Below are 21,034 nucleotides of genomic sequence, written 5' to 3'. Positions count from 1 at the left end.
GATTGAGAGACCGTATCGCCTGCGGGAACCCCCCCGACCGGTGGTTAACTACCTCAGTGGCCTCGCTCCCTTGATGGGCGAGTCTTCCCTCTAGTCCCCGGACTCTGCTTCCCACACTGAAGGTGTGTCAGTGGGGTTAAGTCTTTTATCCACTGCCTGACTATATCCTCAGCTGAAGTCACCAGCAGCCCACTTCCACTGTACACTGTGTCACTGGAGCACTGCTTTCCGCTCATCAGTCTCCTGACGATTTGCTAAAAATATTTCAAGGCTATCTAAAATTCTTGTTCCACAGTCTGACTGAACTCTTCCCACACCTGGGTTTTTGTTTCGGGTACCGCCCAAGTCGGGTTCCACTTGACCTGTAGGTACCTATCAGCTGCCTCCGAAGTCCCACAAGCTAATCCAGCCCAATGACTCCTCCTTCAGCTTGACAGCTCTCTTCACCTCTGTTGTCCTGTGATGTCTGGCTTGGGGATTACCACCATGACAGGCACAGTCCCCATTCAGAGTCCTCAGCCTCCCTCAGGTGCTGTCAAAGGCCTGCCAGACTTTCCCAGCACACCCTCACTTTATGTTTGCGTGTGCCGGGTCTGTCCAGAATCTTCCCCCTTCCCCTGATCCAACTCACCACCAAGTGGTGATCAGTTGACAGCTCAGGCACTCTCTTTACTCAGCTGTCCATAATTCATGGCCCCAGATCTGATGATACGATTATAAATTTGATCATTGATCTGTATTCTCGTTCATGCTGTCGCTTTGTACACACTGTGGTTTGCCCACTCTTGTCTGTCGCCTCTCACTGTGGGCAACTTCATACTGGAACAGAGTCTGGTTCCAGAGACAAGCCATGTGTTGAGGTGTGTCCGACTATATCTAGCCATTATCTCTCGAACTCAGACACTACCCAGCATTGATAGATGGGAATCGGGCAGCACTGGCTGCCACCCAAACCCTATAGATCAGTGGTTCTTAACCTGGGTTCGATCGAACCCTAGGGGTTCGGTGAGTCGGTCTCAGGGGTTCGGCAGAGCCTCCACTGCGGAGGTCGCAGAGGTCCAGCCACGCCCGAATTATCTTGTAAATTTGTGATGACACGCCCCCTTCTGGCCATCACTGGCTGCAGACGATCATGCTACACTGCTTGGCCAATCAGGCCTGCGGGGAATGTAGCGCGCGCAGTAGTCAACATGTGAATGTCGTGGTAGTACTTCACGTGATTTTTTTTTTAACATTTTAATCCATACTAACTATGTCGGGCAAAAAAAGAAAGGGGTTGGACGAATATGTACAGTATGGATTTACATGTATCACGGAACGTGATGGGAGTGAGCGTCCTATCTGCATGATTTGCAACGCCAAGTTGAGCAACTCTAGTCTCGCACCGGCAAAACTAAAGGAACACTTCTTGAAGCTGCATGGAGACGGGGAATACAAGAACACAACACTTGCTGAATTCAAGGTGAAGAGAGCCAGATTCGATGAAAGGCCCACTCTGCCTGCTCTTGGATTTGTACCCGTTAACAAACCGATCCTCACAGCATCGTACGAAGTTGCTTACCTGATCGCAAAGCAGGGCAAGCCACACACCATTGGTGAAACACTCGTGAAACCAGCCGCGTTAAAGATGGCAAATCTGATACTTGGAACAGCGGCCGAAGGTAAATTATCACAAATTCCTCTTTCAAATGACACCGTCAGTGACAGAATAGAAGACATGAGTAAAGACATCTTGGCTCAAGTAGTCGCCGATCTGATTTCAAGCCCGGCAAAATTCAGCCTTCAGCTCGATGAGAGCACAGACGTTGCTAATCTAAGCCAGCTTACTGTTTTTGTGCGCTATGTGAAAGATGACATGATAAAAGAAGATTTTTTATTTTGTAAGCCTCTTACAACAACAACTAAGGCAGCCGATGTGAAGAAGCTTGTGGATGACTTCTTCGGAGACAACAATCTTTCATGGGACATGGTTTCTGCAGTTTGTACAGACGGAGCTCCCGTCATGCTGGGAAGAAACTCTGGTTTTGGTGCGCTAGTAAAAGCCGATGCACCACACATCATTGTGACTCATTGTATTTTGCACAGGCATGCATTGGCAACAAAAACCTTGCCTCCAAAAATGGCAGAAGTATTAAAAACCGTGGTGGAATGTGTGAACTATGTGCGAAATAGTGCTCTGAGGCACCGCATCTTCAGTGTAAAGAAATGGGCTCTGAATTCGAGGTACTTCTGTACCATTCTAATGTTCGGTGGTTGTCCCGGGGACAGGTGCTGAATCGTGTTTTTGCCATGCGTGTGGAATTAGCCCTGTTTTTGCAAGAGCACCAACACTGTCATGCAGATTGCTTCAAAAATCCTGAGTTCATTCTCATTTTAGCGTACATGGCTGATATATTCGCAGCTCTCAATCATCTCAATCAGCAGATGCAGGGTGGTGGAGTCAATATCATAGAAGCGGAAGAACACCTGAAGGCTTTTCAAAAAAAGCTAACGTTATGGAAACGACGAACAGAGAACAACAACTTTGCAAACTTCCCCCTTCTGGACAACTGTGTAAGTAAGGTCGAAGATGTGTCTGGAATCGGAGATGTTTCTGTATCCACGGAACTGAAGCAAACAATTGCAACGCACTTAGATGAGCTTGCAAAGTCTCTCGACAGATATTTCCCTACAAGAGAGTCATATCCAGCATGGGTGAGACAGCCGTTCACGTTTGCTGTTGAGACAGCAGATGTCAATGATGAATACCTTGATGAAATCATTGAAATTCAGCAGAGCCAGGTTCAACAGCAACTCTTCAGAACAACAACACTCTCAACGTTTTGGTGTCGACAAATGGACAAGTATCCAATTATTGCTAAGAAAGCCCTGGATTTTTTTTATACCATTTGTTACAACATATCTTTGCGAGCAATCCTTTTCGACGATGCTGGACATAAAAACGAAGAAAAGGAACAGACTTTTCTGTGAAAATGACATGAGACTGGCACTTGCCAAGGTGAAGCCACGCATATCTGAACTGGTCTCTCAAAGGCAACAGCAGAAGTCACACTGATTTGCAGGTATGTAATTTGTTGTAAGTTCATGCATTGTGTTGGTTTTGTTCTTTGAACAAGGTGATGTTCATGTACGGCTCATTTTGTGCACCAGTAAAAAAACATATCTATGTCTTGAATTTGAAAAAAAAAAAAAAAAATTCACTAAAGAGGGGTTCGGTGAATGCGCATATGAAACTGGTGGGGTTCGGTACCTCCAACAAGGTTAAGAACCACTGCTATAGATAAAATAAGACCAAGGGACCAGTGTACCCTACCCTGGGATAGGGTTACCCCACCCTGGAGGAGGAAGCTGGAGAGGGACAATGTCTGGTAGCTTGCAGGGGGCATCGTGGGAGTCAGTTGTATTTTGTGTGTGTGTGTCAAAAAGATAACTTTCTAACGTCGTAAAACGTTCCGGGTGGTTGTTTAAGTGTTTAAGTTCTGGTAGCTGTGCAGCGTATATGAAAGGGAGGAATGGGATCTCTAAATTCACTCGCTGGGCCCACTTCCTCATTTGAGGTTTGACAGCATTTTAGTAGGTAAAGGTGAAGCTTGGACATGAATTGAGCTGCAGTTTGGGGAAGGCCTTGAAGGGGACTGGCGACGGCTCCCAGGCCTGGAAGATCCTCATGCACTAAATAGAAATGAAGAAGTTAAAGAATTGAGAACAAGGAGGGAGGGAGGGGCACGTAAACAAGAATGATCAGCTTGCAGAACTGGAGGAACCTATATAGATGACAACAGGAAGGAGCGTGTTTGGAGGCGTGGTCCTGCTCCTGAAATTCTGATACATAATCTCCAAAACAAATAAATCAGGCTCTTCAGAAGCACATATCACATGCTGGAGACCAGCTTATGGACTTTGTATAGTCTGTACGACTGTTTTGCCAGGAATACATAAAGGTATTACAGAAAGTTTATATTTAGAAATGTAATTGATTGAATTTGACTTTGCTTAGATAGCAGGTGCTTGCATAGATGCAGTAGTTTAGCCGCACTTCACACAGCCGGAACATGGTTTACTTCTTCATCTTAAAGTAATAAATTGTTATCATTTGTAGGTAGTACTTCACCTGTCTTCTAGTGTCGAAATAACTTGGACTGGATTTTCTGTTCTAGCCGATCGACAGAGACTGCTGCCTGCTCCACTCTCTGCAGTTCAGGGGTCGGCAACCCTGGGCACACGCGCCACAGCTGGCACGCGAAGGGTTAACTGATGGCACGGCCATAGCTGGCCATTGGGCATACTGGGATGGTGAATTGGCCAGATGCTGGCAGATGTGTAAAAATAACTCAGTTATTTAGAGCTTCCACAGAGGCAGCAGGTGGATGAGAGAAAGGGGAGGCAGGAGGAGGAGAGCCCCGAGGCGGCCGCCAGTCCGAGTATCAGGTGAACTGAACTTCAGGTAAGAAGTTATGACCTGCAGTCTATCTGGGTCAGATATGAACCACGTTTAGGTGGAGTTTATTTTCGTTGTGCTGACTTTTTACTGTCAGTTACAATAACTCGTGCTGCGTGCTAGCTAGGATGACGGAGTTTCTATACAGCTGGGTGGTGCTATGATGTTACTGATGGTGAACATTATTTTATTCATAAGGTTAGTTAGTAGAGTTGCCAAATGTTCCGTAAAAAATGGAATCGTCTCGTATTCAGAGAAAATATTACGCGTTTCGTTTTGAGCTGAAAAAGACACAAAGCTGGAGTTATTCTGTCGTAACGCTGCACAGCTGCCTCTTCTCCTCTCATTCTCTCCCTCTCTCTCCTGTTTCTACTTCAATCATGAAACTGATCAATGATCAGCTGATCGGCTTTTCTCTCTTGTTTATTTATCGCCCACTTTGTGCCAGAAACAGGAAACAGCGGATGTCGCGCTAAACAACAGCAGCACGTTTAAGCTTGATCAGCTGTTGTTAGAATGTATTTAATATTAATTTCTAGTATCAGCTGATGTTTGCTGGAGCCACAGCTGTAAAGCTGCTGGTCATGATGTTGGTTTGGATATGTGGTGAGAGGGAAACATGAAGATGAAACCAGGAGATGTCCTTACTGAATCATCAGAGCTGAACAGGTGATGGAGAAACAGGTTTACCTTTTAGGTGACATGGATGAGTTGAAGTTATGAACTGTTTCTGAGAGACAAATAACACCAGGATCCTTTTCTAAGTAGCTGACAGCTGGTAACTGTGCAGGGGCGGATCTAGTTCTGCCAGGGGGGCAGGTAGGGCATTAACAGGGAGAGGGGGGCACACACTTTTATTTTTTATTCTCATTTAAAATGCTTTTAATAAATAATTATCTGAATCTTACAACCAAAGTTTTTCTCTGATGTAAAATGTATAGAAATCATACATATACCAACAAGACTGTACATCACTGTCACAACAGCATTTGTTTTCATTCAAAGGCTTTATGGCTTTAATACCTGGGGGGCCGGTCTCTCGTCAAAATGCCCGGGCTGTTTTTTTGTCCCAGTCCAGCCCTGGGCACGACACGCAGTGAGTTAATCTGAGAAGGTGCATTAAAAAAATAAATGGCCGGGCCAGCGGTGCACATCGCACATTAGCTCGCATAGACACATTAGTTGTGCCTCTTCTTAATGACAGTATCTTAGCTAACAACCCCAACTACCAGATTCAACTTGTAATTGGCTAAAAATAACTTCGCCTACCGGTGAGAGGGACGTTGCTAGCTGGCAGGAACTGTCCGCTCAGCGCAGCATCAGCACTACGGAAATGCACGGATACATCCATAGATCGAGACAGAATTTACACTCTGTGGGGTCAAAGTTTGCAGAACTACAGACGCAGCTGGAATCCACAGCTGTGCGTGTGTTCATGGAGCTGCATGTTCACCTGCTAGACGTCACTACCTGACAGGTTTAACTGTCTTCAGAACATTGCAGAGGCCTTATTGACAGTGTTTGGCTCTACATGTCTGTGTGAGCAGACTTTCTCTCACATGAGTCCTCAGGTCTGAATGCTGGACACTGGGAGACCTGTGTGTCTGAGTGGGAGACCAGAGATCACATTAACATGTGTGTCTCTGTATTAACAAACATGCCATATTGGCCCAGTTTATTTTTCTTATCATTGTTGTGAGGAGACCATAAATAGCATTTGGATTTTCTGTTGTTCAGTTCATTTGCTGTTATGGATAAAAAGTCTTTTTTTGTTTCCAAACAGCTGATAACTATTCGCTGACAGCTGCCAACATCTGTGAACAAATATAATTCTATAAAGTTGTTCTATATAGGCAAGGCAAGGCAAGGCAAGTTTATTTGTATAGCACAATTCAACAACAAGGTGATTCAAAGTGCTTTACAGAGACATTAGAAACAAGAACAAATAAAAAGCATGATTTAAAATTGATTAAAACAAGCAAATAAACTAACTAACTAATTAACAAACAAACAAACAAACAACAGTATATAAAATCAAAACAGATAAAATCAGAACAGTAGATAAAATCAGTAGTTAAATGTAAGTTTTGAAATTTAAGCTTAAAAGTGTGGATTTGGTGCTTTATTCAAATGCAGCTGAGAACAGGTGAGTCTTCAACCTGGATTTAAATAAACTGAGTGTTTCAGCTGATCTGAGGCTTTCTGGGAGTTTGTTCCAGATATAAGGAGCATAAAAGCTGAATGCAGCTTCTCCGTGTCTGGTTCTGACTCTGGGAACTGATAAAAGACCGGATCCAGATGACCTGAGGGATCTGGAAGGTTCATCCTGGGTCAGGAGGTCATTGATGTATTTTGGTCCTAAACCATTCAGAGCTTTATAGGCCAGCATCAGAACTTTAAAGTCTATCCTCTGACGGACAGGCAGCCAGTGTAAAGACCTCAGAGCTGGACTGATGTGGTCCACTTTTTTGGTCTTAGTGAGGACTCGAGCAGCAGAGTTCTGAATGAGCTGTAGTTGTCTGACTGATTTTTTAGGTAGACCTGTAAAGATGCTGTTACAGTAATCAAGCCTACTAAAGATGAATGCATGGACTAGTTTTTCCAGGTCCTGTTGAGACATCAGATCTTTTATCCTTGATATATTCTTGAGGTGATAGTAAGCTGACTTTGTTATTGTCTTAATGTGTTTTTCTAAGTTTAGGTCTGCATCCATCACTACACCCAAATTTCTCGCCTGGTTTGTGGTTTTTAGATGTATAGATTGAAGTTCTCTGGTGACCTGTAATCGTTTTTCTTTGGCTCCAAAGACTATTACTTCAGTTTTGTTTTTGTTTAGCTGGAGAAAATTGTGGCACAACCAGTCATTGATTTCCTCAATGCATTTACCAAGAGCCTGTACAGGGCCTTGGTCTCCTGGTGACATTGTGATATATATTTGTGTGTCATCTGCATAGCTGTGATAGTTTATTTTGTTGTTGTTTATAATCTGTGCCAGTGGGAGCATGTAGATGTTAAACAGAAGGGGTCCCAAGATGGAACCTTGGGGAACTCCACATGTGATACTTGTCTGCTCAGATGTGAAGTTACCTATTGATACAAAGTATTTCCTGTTTTCTACGTATGTTTTGAACCAGTTTAGTACAGTTCCTGAAAGACCTGCCCAGTTCTCCAGTCGTTTGAGTAATATGTTGTGGTCAACTGTATCAAATGCTGCACTGAGATCCAGTAAAACTAGGACTGACATTTTTCCACTGTCTGTATTCAGACATATGTCATTAAACACTTTGGTCAGAGCGGTTTCAGTGCTGTGGTTCTGTCTAAAACCTGACTGGAAGGCATCGTAGCAATTATTCTGTTTTAAGAAGTAACTGAGCTGTTGAGAAACTGCTTTTTCAATGATCTTACTTAAAAACGGGAGATTTGAGATCGGCCTGTAGTTGTTCATTTGTGTCTTGTCAAGATTGTCCTTTTTCAGTATAGGTTTGATTACAGCAGTTTTTAGTGATTCTGGAAATACACCTGACATTAAGGAAAAGTTGACGATCTGTAACAGGTCTGACTCCAAAGTCTTTGAGACCTTTTTGAAAAAACTTGTTGGCAGGACATCTAAACAGCAGGAGGAGGAGTTCAGTTGACCTAAGATGTCCTCCAGGTCTTTGCTGTTAATAGGGTGAAACTGTTTGATGGTGTTTAAACAGTTTTTTGGTGGACACAGTACATATCCTGGATCTGCTGTTGATGTACCAACTGCTTGTCTAATCTTTTGGATTTTGTCTGTGAAGAATTTGGCAAAGTCATTGCAGGCCATGGTCGAATGAAGTTCAGCTGCCACTGGCACAGGAGGGTTTGTTAGCCTGTCAACTGTAGAAAATAAGACCCGAGCATTATGGCTGTTTTTAGTGATGATGTCAGAGAAGTAGGACCTCCTTGCACTCCTCAGTTGTAAATTATAATTGTGAAGTTTCTCTTTATAAATGTCATAATGAACCTGGAGGTTTGTTTTTCTCCATCTGCGCTCAGCTTTCCTACACTCTCTTTTTTCATTTTTCACCAGTGTGGAGTTTCTCCATGGAGACTTTTTCCTTCCAGAGATAACCTTCACCTTAATGGGAGCAATAGTGTCCATTACATTTAACATGTTAGCATTGAAGCTATTGACAAGCTCATTGACTGAACCTTTGGACAGGCCAGGTGTTAATGGGAAGACCTGGTTAAAAATTGCACTACTGTGTTCAGTTATACACAGTTTTGTGATCACTGTTGTTGATATATTTGTGTGGCCTGAGATTTTACTTTCAAAGAAAACACAGTAATGATCAGACAGGCCCACATCAGACACAGTAACCTTTGAAATGCTCAGGCCTTTGGAGATCAGTAGGTCAAGAGTGTGTCCTCTATTATGTGTGGCCTCTGTTACATGCTGAGTCAGCCCAAAGTTGCCCAGAGTGTTACTCAGGTCTTTAGTCCCTTTGTCCTGAGGGTTGTCCACATGAATGTTAAAATCCCCAGCAATAATTACACAGTCAAAATCAACACAGATCACAGACAGCAGTTCACTGAGGTCATTAAAAAAGTCTGTGCAGTATTTGGGAGGCCTGTAAACATTAAGAAACACAACTTTGGATGGGGCCTTCAGCTGTAAAGCCACATATTCAAAAGACTGAAAACTTCCAGGAGATAGCTGCTTACATTGAAATGGTTCATTAAATAAGACAGCGACCCCTCCTCCTCTCCTGCTCACCCTGGCCTCACTGATAAAACTGTAGTTAGGAGGGGTCGTCTCGATGAGAACAGCTCCACTGTTACTTTGGTCCAACCAAGTTTCAGTTAAAAACATAAAATCAAGGCTGTGCTCAGTGATTAAATCATTAATTAAAAATGTTTTCCCAGCTAGAGATCTAATGTTTAATAAAGCCAACTTAAGTGTTTTAGAGGTATTACTTGTCCCCTCGTGTTTGGGAGCAGTCTGTGGCACACAAGGTATGTTTACTATGTTTAAAGATCTTTTAGAGTGCACCTCTCTGTGTTTTGACCAGGCCACATGTCTCCTGTCACCTAAAAGTACAGAAATTTTAAAACCTTCTAGTAAACAGGGTCCCAGCTTCTCCTGGGAAAAGTCACCACTGCCATAATCCTCACAGCCCGGACCCTTCACACATCACGCATCAGACTGCGGAGACAGGGCATGAAGAGGAACTAAGGGGGGCGAGGCTGGGCAATGTGACTTCGATTGCTCTGTTGAGGGTGGGGCTCGATGGCGAACCTTTGGCCGCTCTGGTGGGGGGTTTATGGGGGACAAAAAGGGATTGGGACGGGGGGTAGATCTGAGCCCAGCATTGACCCGCTCCATCATCTCCTCAGTGAATTTCAGGTGTGGGGAGGAGGGAGAAAGGGAGGGGGAGGAGGGTGATGGCCTGTCAGGGGTTTGGGGGACTGGGGAAGGTTGTGGTCCCTTGTCCTGGTCGTTGGTGTTGTTGAGAGAGTTGGAGGCAAATAGGGACCCCTCTTCTTGCCTTAGATGTCTCTCCTTTCTGAGGCTCTTCCTCAGATGCCATGGATGTCTCTCCTTTCTGAGGCTCTTCCCGGGTGGGGGCAAATGGAGCTCCTCCTCAAGGTTTCTGCTGGGCTTTGTCTGTTCTTGGAGTACTGTTTGTTCCTCTTTATGAGATAACTCCTCGTTTATCTCAGCCTTGGCACCAAGCACAGATGGATGACGTATGGAATAAAACAAGTTGGAGGTGAACAGTTTCACCCCTGACTTGTTAAAATTAAATCCATTTGCTTTGAACAGATGCCTGCGTTCCCAAAAAATATTAAAGTTGTCGATAAAGTGCACTGAGTGGTCAGCACATGCTGATATAAGCCATTTATTCAGTGTAAACAACCTGCTGAATCTCTCGTCTCCTCCTCTGACCGGCGGTACAGGTCCACTGATGAATACAGCTGCATTCAGAGAGTTTACAGTATTTAATAATCCAGTAAAGTCCCGTTTCAGAACCTCCGACTGTTGTTTGGACACATCGTTTGACCCTGTATGCAGAACAATGTTTGTCACAGTTGGATATTCATCTGCAATTTGAAGAATTCTCTCCTTCAGGTTGTTGACCATATCGTTAGGAAAGCAGAGGACTTTAGTGTTCTTACCGCACATCCTTTGTACATCCTTTACAGCAGAGTCACCCACAATCAGAGTTTCAGGCCTAGCCTTTAGCTTTCCCTGTGGCCTTTCACTTTTCAACAGATTTTCAGGCCTTACTTCGCTGCTTTTAGATGGATGGTTGTCCGATATAGATCCAGGGTCCTTTGATAGTGGAGCAAATCTGTTCTGCAGTTTCACATTCAGTTGTTTTGGAGGTTTGTTGTTAACCTTCCTATTCACGGTTGTCCAGTCCTGTTTCCTCCCGTATACAGGGGTAGAAGAGCTTCTCTGTCTCGTAGGAAGTGAAGGCCAGTCGGTTTCAGAGATTTCAGCTCGCTGTGCCCTGCCTGTGATACGTCCTCCCCCTTCCAGGAGACATGATTTATGTCTTGGTTTTGCACCAAGACAGTCTAAGGGGGGATTATCACTTGAGGATTTATAATAATGCACAGAGTCTACTTTCTTGGTCATGTTATCTGTGCTCCTTAGCTGTGTACTAGCTTGCTCATCGCCATTGTTTTGAATCAAAGGCAAGGTTGTTTCATTTCCACACAGTCCATTTACCTCCACGTTTACTTCTAAGCGATGAATTTTTGTCTCCAGTACTGCAATCTTCTGCAGGAGGCTGTGGTAGTCATCTGTGGAGAGGGAAGGCATCTTGTTGCTAGTTAGCCTAGCGGTTAGCACCTTTCTAGGCTATTGAGGCTGCTCGGTGCCCAGACGCTGTAATCAGGCTTCAGCTGTGTCTAGGCCACAGACACACGGAGCGCTGAGGACAAGGTAACCATAAAATGTTGCTGTTTCTGTTAAGAACACTCTAGTCCTAATGATCTACAAGTGTCCAGAAGTTATCGCAGGTAAGCTCACACGGAAAAAAGGGGAAAAAATCAGCATAAAAATCAATATAAGAAGCAAAGCATTCAAGAGCAAAGAGATGAAGCGTGTGTGTAACTGTTAACATAGAGCGTTATTCAATTTATTGCTAATGCAATCAGTAGTTGCATTAGTAAATTTTACATGCACTCGTCATCAGAAAGGTTGCCGACCCCTGCTGTAGGGCGAAGGACACACACACACACACACATGTTTGAAAACATCCTGACACAAAGTTTGACATCTTGCTTTGGATGGTTAAGATTGCCAGGAGGATTGTTGGTGCCCCTCTCTCGTCTCTGGAGATCTACAAACAGGGCTGCATACGCAGAGCTACCTCCATCATCAGAGACTCCCACCACCCCTCTCATGGCCTGTTCTCCCTCCTGCTGTCTGGCAAGAGGTACAAGAGCACCCCTCCCCACCCACTCAGCTATTCACACAGCTATACACACACTATTTGATCTAATGATCCTCTTCTATGAAAGGACTGCTGCCACCTGAATGAGTGTGACTGCTTAGACCTGAGCTCGTTTTAGAATTTAGATTACGAATCGATGTTATTTATCCTTATTATTACTGCGATTTATCATTGACTTTTAAAAAAAATTGTATTGGTTACTGTAGAGGCTGGTGAGAAACAGTATTTCGTTTCAGTCAGAGTATTTTTTGAAATAACATACGAAATGACAATAAACCTTTCGATTGATTGATTTGATTATCTTTGTGAGAAATGTTCATGCATTTTCAAGCTTCTTTCCCTTAAATTTAATCATCACAGCAGGTTTCAAACTCTTATCCAAAACCTGAACTTTATGCTAATTTTACCATAAATGCAACTTGCATTGGGTCTGGGGAGGCTGTAGCTCAAGAGGTAGAGCAGGTCATCTGCTGATTGGAAGGTTGGTGGTTCAATTCCTGACTCTTCCAGTCTGCATGCCAAATATCCTTGATACTAACCCCAAGGTTCTCTCGAATGTTGTGGAATATACACTTTTCCTCTCGTGGTTCCGACATCTCTGCCTGAGCTTTGCAATCATAGATATCATATATGATTTCTGTCTAAATACGAGAACAAAAGTACTAAGGCTCTGACGTTAAGAAGCATCTTTGTCTATAACACAAAACATAATGGTAGCGTGTGGTAAACTCAGCGACTCATGAACTTAAAACATTAAAGCCCACAAGAAAAAAACGACTGAGCAGAAGTTGTAGTCTGTATAAACACAAGCTGGAGTTTAGCTCTCGAGACCAGTGAGACTTTACAATCTGAAATTCAAAACTGCCATTATATAAATTTCCTTTTTTTAGTTGGTGTGGTTGGAGTAGAAAAAGACATTTAGCCTTACTTGACAATGCTGCGAGCTCTGTCGGGGTCCATGGCGCTGACTGAGCCCACCACTGTGCCCACCGCAACATCTTCTTTCACCTCATACAGGTAGCTGGCTTTTTTAAACACAGGCGGCTCATCCACATCATCCACGGCCAACCGAACCGTAGCCACGTCTTTTGGGCCTGAGGACACGAAGCGAACATATTCCTGGGTGTTCTGGACCTGGATCTCGATCGTGTATGATGGTTTCTTCTCATAATCCAAAGGCTGCAAAGGCAAAGAGAGAACGACTGCTTTCAGTAAAGATGTCTGTGGAAACATAAAGCCAGCCTGAACAATGGCAATCATCAATGTCCACTGAGGCCAACAAATGCATGTAGACAGATAAATGAGACAACAGCTTGAAAGATACATACATACATACATATAGTGTATACAAGTGTGGCATGGTCATGTAAAGTATCTGTAACAGCAGCTGGTGCTGTCAGGTTGCTGTGGTGATAGTGGGTCAGAGGTTTGTCACTAAAACAGTTTGTATCAATGTTGACACACACTCTCTGTGAGGACACATTTCTACAACACGGCATGGCTTTGTATTTTTAACAGCATATGTAAAACAGACTTAGTTAGCAGGATCCTTAGGAGCTGAAAGTGTGAGCTCTGATCAATTCATTTCAAGCCAACCAGTGATGTGAGAAAAATATCAATACAAAATAAGAAGCCAGTATTATCTGAAGGTGGCCAAAGCTATGGATAGTTTGACTCATGCTTTTTCAGTACACAGCGACTCAAGAACGTTTTCTTTTGGTCTCTATTATAACATCATTTGACCCCCAACGCTTCAAGTCCCGTTTTTAATGTTTACTGGTTAGTTGCTCTCACCTTTCTGACAGTGACGAGTCCTTCTTGTGTTTCTTTGTCAGTGGAAATGTCAAACATTTCCATCCCGTCACCGCTGATGATGGTGAAGTCCATCTCAGTGTTCTTTCCAATGTCTTTATCAGTGGCCTGAATTCTCCCAACGACAGAGCCGGACGTGGACGATTCAGGAACTCTGAACTGGTATATACCTGGAAACAGTCAGCTCCGTCACATCGGTGGGACTCACTCTGGTGACGGAGGTGTCTGGGGTTTTCTAGTTTTTGTTTTAGCTCCCAATTATATTCAATTTGTCAATTGATATGAATGTTTTTGGACAGAATTATGGCTGCAGAATAATTCTCTCAATTGTGCAGGACAAAAACATGTCACAGGGGGCGATAGAGTACCAAACCCTGGGGAAGAATTAAGATCTGATAAAGGGATTCACGGGATTCTTAAAAGGCTTTAAACAAGATACAGACAGCTGACAACATTAAAGAAAAACCTGAATGCATGCTAAAGCATATAGTTAGGGCTGGACCAGGTGACCCTGAATCCGCCCTTAGTTACGCTGCACTAGGTGTAGGCTGCTGGGGATTCCCAAGATGCACTGGGTGTTTCTTCTTCAATCAACTTTTTCACTCACTATGTGTTCATACACCACTCTGCATTTAATTATTAGTTATTATTAATATCTGGATCTCTCCACAGCGTGTCTTTGTCCATCCTCACCCCAACCAATGATGGCCCCTCCCTGATTCTGGCTCTGCTGGAGGTTTCTTCCTGTTTAAAGGACGTTTATTTCGATCCCGCTGTCACCAAAGTGCTTGCTCAAAGGATGTCATATGATTGTTGGGGTTTTCTCTCTTTTCTTTGTATTGTTTCCTTGTATTATTTTCCTTTCCCTTACAATATAAAGAGCCTTGAGAAAGCTGTTGTTGCTGATTAGAAATAAAACTGAACTGAGTATAATTAATAGCTGTGTGTGTTTCATCACTCGTATACACACTGTGCTTCGTCTGTGCTGCTGTCTTACTCTGAGTGAAGTGGGGAGGGTTGTCGTTGACGTCAGTGAGAGTGATTTTAACCACAGTGCTCCCAGTGAGGCCTCCTCTCTGTCCACCCATGTCCTTGGCTTCGATCACCACCTGGTAGTGCTCCCTCTGCTCACGGTCCATGTCACCAGGACCCAGGGCTGTCCGGATCACACCTGAACAAAAAACAAAACTGTAATGTTCAGTCATTTTGTTTTTCATCATCGTGCTGACGTGTTGCTGGTGTGAATTAATATGCACGTCTTCAGATGTAATATGGCTTTATTTTCATTCCTGTTTTGGGTGGAGGAGAAACAAACCAACCATCTGTGGCACAACAATTTTCCTTTGGTCATGATCTGAGTTTTTAGGATATTTGGGGTTTTTTTGATTGATTTTCTATTATAGTTCTGTGTTCCCTGTTTTATGGGTCTTTAGGCACATGTTTGAGCTCCACAAGCATTGTCCCTGTTAAGTGGTCTTGATTTCAGTGTTTATTTCCTGTTTTATTTTGACACTTCCTTGCCCTGTGTGCATTATGTTCAGTTTTGCTTCTTCTGTCTTGTTACTCCTGATTTGTCCCTGCTGTGTTCACAGTTGTGTCCACTTCACTCTCCTGTGTATTTATTGTCTCAGTCTTCCCGTGTGCATTGTGTGTTCTGTGGTCACGTGCTAGAGCCTAGTCTATGAGTTAACGGTTTTGAGTCTCACCTAAGCTATTTTGTCTTATGCATTTTGATTCCTTAAGTTCAGTAATAAAGTTATATTTAAGTTTATGCTTGTGTGTTTGGGTCTCACCCTGTCTGCCACACTGCGAAACCTGACACCTTTTTTTAAGTCAATAGACAATTAGTTAGAGCTGAAATCAATCATATTACAGGACTTATTATCTGACAAGTTCTCTAAACCCAGCTTTAAATCTTTTAAGCTGACATCTGGATTTACAGAAACATCAGTGTACACGGGTCAAAACAGGAAGTTGTTTACTGGAGATCTACAAAGTTTAAGATTAATGTCACCAGTTCTATATGTGGGAAAAAGTGAGACATTTAGCCTCAATTCTTTGTAATGACCAGCAGGGGACTCCTGTGGCTGCATCCACATGTGCATTAGGGTACGCTTGACTGTGGGACCATATCGGTGTATTCCTCGGTTTTATAGTCATATCCATCACATTTTTTATGTTTGCCTACAGAAAGCTAAAATGGGGACCCATAAAATGGTCAGCTTCAAGACTTTAAACTGGCACTAAGGTGATGTGATAGTGACAAAGTTCACCTTTAATCTGTGGCACTTTGAAACACGATCTTTTGATTTTTCGTCAGGTTTTTGGCTCTCAGTGTTGTACTAGTACAGTGTCAGAGATTTACAGTTAACAAACAGTCAGGTGAGTAAACAACACTGAGACACTTGAGATTGATAACGTGCGGCACGGGTGAATCTCAGACAGAGAGACACCCCGAACTGCAGTATTCGTCAGTACAGTGAGTGTGTTTGATGGTTAAAGTTAAAGCTGTGAACACTACCTTATTAGACTAATACTGAAATGAGTCTTCCTCTTTGGTTAAAGTCTCTTACCTGAATATGTCACACTGTAAGCTTGCTAGCATACTCATTATAGCTAAACTGGTACTGCAGTGTTCCAGTGCACATTTTCCATCTTTAAATGGAAACGATAAAATCATATATGTAACTGTCGTCTTTATCTGATGTGGGAGGCACAAAAACGTGCAAAGAGAAGTTGCACTGAGTTTTCAATGGTAGTTCTTTTTTTATTTTTACTGAAAAAAAAGATGTATTGTCTAAATTTATGATATGAAGCTGCAACAAACACGCTCATCATAAGCTCCCTGAGAACCTTTTGATTCACACTGTGAAGAACATCCTAGAAAGAGAAGAAAATAACGACCACATCCAGACTATGATTCCTGTACCATTCATTTAACAAAACACACGATGTGTTCATTTGGACTGTTTGTGTTATCTGCAGCTGTCCACGTTTGTGCCTGCAGAAAGCAAAAGAATCACCTGAGCACTTTTTATTCCTGTTATTGAGTGTTAGCACATGTTTATATTATGATATGGAAAATAATGATGAGGAAACCAGAGAAGAAAATTGATCAGCTTAGATCAGGTTTAAATGTTATTTCACTCATTTATATCTGAACACTTTACAGAAATTATTTGTTATTGTGGTCTAAACAAGTAATGTAATATGTCATTGTTCCTAAAATCTAAGTCTGTCCATAAATATTGATCTGTGCACCTGTTGTGTGGGTTTTGATGCTCCAATAATTCTACTAAAATGATTCTGATGACTCTTCTGTAGACATGTTGCTCCTTAGTGACTTTTTCACATTTAGCACATTTTCATTCTCCACATTCTGTCACTTAAGACTGATTTTGAACCATTATGTTGAATTTATGAGGATATAAAGTATCAGTATTTGGACATGACCCGCACCCACCCACTCACTCATCTTAATTGTGATGGCAGCTCTTTTTACACAGCTCGTGTCCACAGCTAAGACGACATGTGGCATGTCTGTGTAAAGCTTGTATAATGTCAGAGCTCGTGAAGAAGGCCCAGAAGACAAATCCCCAAATGTTTTAATGGCCAGTCCACATCTGACAGTCGGGGCAAGTGTGACAGGACTCACATAGTCTATTTATATCTCTCTGAATCACAACAGTCACCTCACTGCACTTTACCTTTGAAAAGTAAAAACCCCGCAAATGTATCAGCTTTCTCACATTTATCAGTTCTTACTTACAGACAGGTGAAAGTTACTGATCCCATTATGAAATACACCACAAATGTCTCTAATTAAGAAGTTCTTTAGCTGCATGCTCACATAATAGTGTGCCTGTCACTGCAAATATTTCTTTCTGAGCCTTTTAAGAATTAGCAGGTCGATCCGATCTGCCTTTCCTCTCAGTAACATTGCACAATAGGTGTATATTTTATATCTTTGTATCAGACCAAACTTTACAGTGTCGTGCAAGAACCTCATTAAAATGTGCATGTAAGAGTGAAATCCTGTGAAATTAGTCCACGGCTTTGGTTACACACCGTCAGCAGTGTGACATTATGGGATGTGTCCCTCACGTGTCACAGGCATGAGATCAGTTTCATGTGCTACAATTAGCCTATTTAGTTTAGCATTAAAGACTATCTTAAAGGAACACACGGACATTTTATGAAAAGTCGTCCTGCTTCAATTCAAACTTCCTCCTACTTTCCATTTAAATGACCCATTTACGCACTTTTAGTTCTAATTTTGTACGAGTAGTCCACACCAATCTGGAGACGAGGGGAGCTACAGGAAGCCGATAATGATCCTTCCATGTCTGTGTAGGGCCTCAGTCATCCAGGTCATGTTAGTCCAGGGAGCAACTGGACTTCTTTAAGTTTCCAGTCTCATAGGTGAGGAATGTATCGTGAAACTAGGCTGATTGCTGGGTGTGCAGCCAATGTTAACCAATGTTAATGGGTTTCAAGCCTAAGGAGCGAGGCTGCAGGCTATGGCAGCAGCAGGTCCAGTGAATGGACCAGACAACAATTGCAGTGGATTGGTCAGCTCTATAAAAAGGTAAAGGCAGCAACGGCTTTTCCAGTTTGAGTCAATTCTTGAAATACAGTCATCATTCTGATTCATGACGGAGCAGCAAAAGGTTTTGAGAATCTGACTATATGATGTAATAATTTGTTCTCTAAAGACACGTTTTACAAAAAGTTGTGCTTTTGTCACGACTGGTATCATCAAGTACTCGATGTCTGTCAAACATACCAGTGTTTGGCTCCACAGAGAAGTATGGGTGTCCTTGACTGATGCTGTAGACCAGTTTGGCACTGTTCCCATACATTGTGTCATCAGCATCTGTAGCTGTCACCTGGGTGACCGATGTACCTGAAAGAGTTGCATTACCACGACTGTTACTGAGAAAACAAAAAGCAGAAAAGTGCAGTGAGAGAGGTCCTTACCAATATCAGACCTCTCAGGAACACTGGCAGTGTACACCTCTTTGCTGAACTTTGGTTCGTTGTCATTGATGTCGTGGAGTTTGATGATGAACTCGGTCTCTGGCTCCAGTTTTTGACCCGTCCACTTGTTGACCACTGTGGCTTTGAGGACATAAAAGGCCTTCTCCTCTCGATCAAGGCGGCGCGTGGCGTGCAGATCGCCGTTATTCTCATCAATGACAAAGATGGTGCCAGCCCCCTCGCCAGAAAGAACGTACTTCACTGAGCCATCGCCATGGTCCTGGTCTGACTGGAGCTGCAGGTGGACATACCCAAGTGAAGAAGTCGTCAACTGATGGTTGAGTTATTTAACATACCAGACAGACACTAGCTGCTCATACAGTCAACTCTTTCCACTTCAGGACACTGAGGTGAGGTTGCATTCCCAATCTACAAAATAATGAAAATAATGAAAGCACATTTTATTTTGAGTGATTTTTTTCTTTATTAAGATCATTTAATACATTTAGTAACAGCTGAACAAAGGATCCTGTCTTCAGTGTTCTACCTATGCCCACAGGTAGAAAGCTTCTTACCTTAAGCAGGTAAAGTAAGCAGGGGTTGAGGTGGGATGTCAAGCTGTTTGCAGAGCCAGCATCACCTGTGAGCAGTTTAGAGTTTCTCACCCTATCAGAGAGTGAGAAAATAGCCCACACCATGTGACCAGCACTGAGACTGGAGAGATTGTAAGAGAGAGACATGGTATCTGAAGAAACCCTCAACTTAAATGAGACAGTTCTCCAAAAGCAAAGATGGTGGGAGATTCCTTGAGAAAAAGCTTTTTACAATCTTTTATTGCTTGCTTTTTTCGTAATATAAGCTTTTCAACATACTCTCTTTCATAATCCTGTCTCTAAAAACATTTCTGCAGATGAAGGAACAAGAAGATAGACAGGTCTGGTGGTAACAGTGACAGGTTTACAAAAGGCAAACAGAGCAAAAGCAGAAAGACCGAGCGTGAACTCCACACCGGGAAGCAAAACAAGAATCTTCTGAAGGCAGACAGTCAGCTGAAAATAAGAGTGTGTTGTGCCTGAAGGAGTACCTTTGCACTCTTACCCACAGCAATAACCCATCTCTCCTGTTTTTCCTCTCTCTCACTTGCCTCTCATCTTTATTTGTAGCTCTTGAGCTGAAGTGGCTCGCTGTCCACCTTTCATCCCCCCATTCCTGCTTTACTGCCTCAGGCCATGTGTTTGGGTGAAGCCTTTGATTAAGAGTATATGACTGTGGGAGTGTGTGTTAGAGAGAGGCAGCTGTGATCATATGTGGTGATATTTATGTGAGGTTTAACCACCTGCTAAATGATGGATTATGATTCTGTATGTGGTAATAAGTTACTTCTTAAAGCATTCACCCACCGCTGAATTTTCTTTAAGGTTCTCCAAGTCTTCTGACATTCACCTCGGTCTACAGTTCACCCCACAGACTTTCAGGGCTTTGTCAGTGACGCTCACCTTGGTGTTCTGGAGGTAGTTCTTAACCAGGAGCAATGTATGTTTTGTGTTGTTGTCATGTTGGAAGACAAAGTGATTTACTTTGTTTTCACATATCATTCTTTCTTCATGAATCCTTCCACTGTGACAAGATTCCCAGTTCAAGACACACTGAAGCATCCCCACAGCACTCCCATCACCGCCTTTCAGTGTGTGTGTTCTTAGGGTTCCTTCTCCAAACATCTGTAGGACCAATAAGCTCTAGTTTCATCTCATCTGACCAAACGACGCACTTCCAGTACGCATAAACTTTCTCCAGGTTGTCCTTAATGTATATATGTGTGTGTGTGTGTGTGTGTGTGTGTGTGTGTGTGTGTGTGTGTGTGTGTGTGTGTGTGTGTGTGTGTGTGTGTGTGTGTATGTATGTATATATATATATAAAACACCCAGCACGCCCCTGCGGGCGGTTTATCCTTCAAGCTCGGGTCCTCTACCAGAGGCCTGGGAGCTTGAGGGTCCTGCGCAGTATCTTAGCTGTTCCCAGGACTGCGCTCTTCTGGACAGAGATCTCCGATGTTGTTGCCGGGATCTGCTGGAGCCACTCGCCTAGCTTGGGAGTCACCGCACCTAGTGCTCCGATTACCACGGGGACCACCGTTACCTTCACCCTCCACATCTTCTCGAGCTCTTCTCTGAGCCCTTGGTATTTCTCCAGCTTCTCGTGTTCCTTCTTCCTGATATTGCTGTCATTCGGAACCGCTACATCGATCACTACGGCCGTCTTCTTCTGTTTGTCTACCACCACTATGTCCGGTTGGTTAGCCACCACCATTTTGTCCGTCTGTATCTGGAAGTCCCACAGGATCTTAGCTCGGTCATTCTTCACCACCCTTGGG

The 21,034-nt window shown here is 43.2% G+C and overlaps 1 protein-coding gene across 2 annotated transcripts in view; it reads right to left on the bottom strand.

Annotated features, from left to right (window-relative positions):
* The window catches only part of LOC308383416 (cadherin-6-like), a 72,504-nt gene that overhangs the window by 25,136 nt on the left and 26,334 nt on the right, over nt 1-21,034 (bottom strand). For both annotated transcript variants that reach the window (XM_080861342.1, XM_080861343.1), the window contains exons 3-7: nt 18,664-18,958; nt 18,470-18,589; nt 14,681-14,854; nt 13,666-13,853; nt 12,800-13,050 (exon numbers count right to left, since the gene is read on the bottom strand). In XM_080861342.1, coding sequence (XP_080717468.1) covers nt 12,800-13,050; nt 13,666-13,853; nt 14,681-14,854; nt 18,470-18,589; nt 18,664-18,958 — 1,028 coding nt within the window. The remainder of the gene's footprint in view (nt 1-12,799; nt 13,051-13,665; nt 13,854-14,680; nt 14,855-18,469; nt 18,590-18,663; nt 18,959-21,034) is intronic.

Source organism: Rhamphochromis sp. 'chilingali', assembly GCF_963969265.1.
Source record: "Rhamphochromis sp. 'chilingali' genome assembly, chromosome: 16".
In the NCBI taxonomy this organism is placed as follows: Eukaryota; Metazoa; Chordata; class Actinopteri; order Cichliformes; family Cichlidae; genus Rhamphochromis; species Rhamphochromis sp. 'chilingali'.
This window is presented reverse-complemented; position numbering and strand designations above follow the sequence as displayed.